Source organism: Penaeus vannamei, chromosome 5, assembly GCF_042767895.1.
Source record: "Penaeus vannamei isolate JL-2024 chromosome 5, ASM4276789v1, whole genome shotgun sequence".
Classification (NCBI taxonomy): Eukaryota; Metazoa; Arthropoda; class Malacostraca; order Decapoda; family Penaeidae; genus Penaeus; species Penaeus vannamei.
This window is the reverse complement of record NC_091553.1, coordinates 48,214,343-48,216,673: the sequence shown is the minus strand read 5'-3', so window position 1 is coordinate 48,216,673 and position 2,331 is coordinate 48,214,343. Positions and strand designations below refer to the sequence as shown.

At 30.5% G+C, this 2,331-nt stretch overlaps 1 protein-coding gene across 1 annotated transcript in view; it reads left to right on the top strand.

The window, feature by feature from the left end:
• LOC113802359 (protein MIS12 homolog) overlaps positions 1–1,861 on the top strand; it is a 3,294-nt gene extending 1,433 nt beyond the window's left edge. Inside the window, exons 4-5 of the mRNA XM_027352921.2 lie at positions 1,030–1,170; positions 1,440–1,861. Of these exons, the coding sequence (XP_027208722.1) occupies positions 1,030–1,170; positions 1,440–1,706 (408 nt within the window). The 3' untranslated portion in view covers positions 1,707–1,861. The remainder of the gene's footprint in view (positions 1–1,029; positions 1,171–1,439) is intronic.
• Positions 1,862–2,331: the final 470 nt, after the last annotated feature.

Genomic DNA, 2,331 nt, shown 5'->3' with positions numbered 1-2,331 from the left:
ACACATACATATATATATATATATATATATATATATATATATATATATATATATATATATATATATATATATATGTATGTGTATATATATATATGTATATATATGTATATATATATATATATATATGTATATATATATAAATATGTATATATATACATATATATATATATATATATATATATATATGTATTTATATATATATGTATATATTTATATATATATGTATATATTTACTAATTTATTTGTTTTTTTTATTATTTTTTTTTATATATTCATTTATTTATTATCATTTTATTATTATTTTGTTACTGTTATTTTATGTTGTTATTATCACTATTTTTATTATTATTATAATTATTATATATAGATAAATAAATATATATATATATACATATATATATATAGAGAGAGAGGGAGAGGGAGAAGGAAAGGGAGAGAGAGATTTTTTTTTTTTTTTTCTTTTTTTACCAGATTCATAGCCAAAAGCCAACTACTGTGTTCCTTTGAAATAGATATGCAGTGTATAGTGCATGTCTTTGAACATGATTATAGTGCTATACAACATTTACCATAGGCATTTAGGAATTTTGAGTTATATATTGATATTACCACTCTTTTGTATCTTGTCCTAGTAGGGAGGTATGAATGAGAATGAATATCTTCACAATACGAGAGATGTACTTGACTGGTTTCGAATGTTTGTCAGAAATACATGTATTTCTGATAAAAATATATTAAAAACCGGCCAAATATATCTCTTGTATTGTGAAGATATTCATTCTCATTCATAACTCCCTACATTTGTCAATATGAATATGGTTCATCTTGTACTAGATTTAAAAAAAGACTGTACTCAGGAATCCCGATATTTTTTTTTCAATTATTGCGGATCTTTGTTGTTTCACAGTGGATAAGATGATAGTTGCATGAATAGTGTTTTACCATTTTGTTAATTAACTTCATTAATGCTAATGTTATTATTTTGTCTTTTGAGGATATTGTAGATGCTTCTTCTTTTCTTTTCTTTAGGCACACATCCTCGAAAATGTGATGAAAATCCCTGCCCATGTGCTCCTGCCGTCGGATGTCGAACAGCAGTCTCAAGCATCTGCGTCAGATATTACATTGTTGCACACAGAGATGGAGAAACTTCGAACCCAGCTGAAAAATGTAAACATATGGGTGTCCATATTATTTCTTCTAAACAGAGTAGTACATAGGATTTTGGAAAAAAAATCCTTTTGTGATATTTTACACCCAAAAATATGTTGTCTATAGATTTTTTCAATAACATACTATTTATTGGTCACATTATGACATTTTATGAAATTCTTATACAAAAATTTAATGATCAGTGTTCATGTTAACTCCTGTTAAATAAGTGATAGCTTGTATTTTGTTCATAATTCATTTATCTTTATTTCCTCTCTTTGGTGCAGGAGAAGCTGATGCAAGCCAAGCTTAAAGACGAGCTGCAGGACATTGAACAGGTCCTGGAGGAACAGCAGAAGATGAAGACCGAGGTGTTTAATGAAAGCTGGATGACGCAGCTTGAAGAGGCAAAGGAGAAACTGCTCTTTGTCCATGAGAATGACGAGGAGACCCTGGCCGTTGCAGCAGCCATTCAGAAGAAGGCGGCAGATCTTCGGATTAGTGGCAACACACCCACCGCCGTGCAGATCCTAACAACTAATATTCTGAAATAGTTGATGGCTTCTTTAGCTATTCCTGTGTGATCTTCATAACCTTCAAATTTGCCTGGCTGTAACCTATATTTTCAAATACATATTTTTTTTCAGAAAACTTATTCTAGTAACAAATTGTAAGCTTTAATGAATAAAAAGAAATTATTGCATATTAACCATGAATTTCACCATCATTGAATTTTAGTGTTGATGCCATGTGTACTTGTCCCCAGGGTGGTTTTGTCTTATTAAGTGTATTTTTTATATAGGTGGGTGACAGGAAACCTCCCCCCATCCTGGAAAATGCAAGGAATGGGGTAAATAAATAAGTTCAGCAAGTACTAATAATTGAGTCCTTGGTGATGAAATTCTCGTGAAACTTTTGAAGTGCAATTAAAAGTAATGAAATGAAATGCCAATGGACAGTATAAGTACCAGTCACCTATGGAATGATAATATAAAACATATATAAACACATATATATGCACATCCACACAAATGCATGTATGTATGTATGTGTGTTTTTTTACATTACAATGCTCTCTCTCTCTCTCTCTCTCTCTCTCTCTCTCTCTCTCTCTCTCTCTCTCTCTCTCTCTCTCTCTCTCTCTCTCTCTCTCTCTCTCTCTCTCTCTCTCTCTCTTCA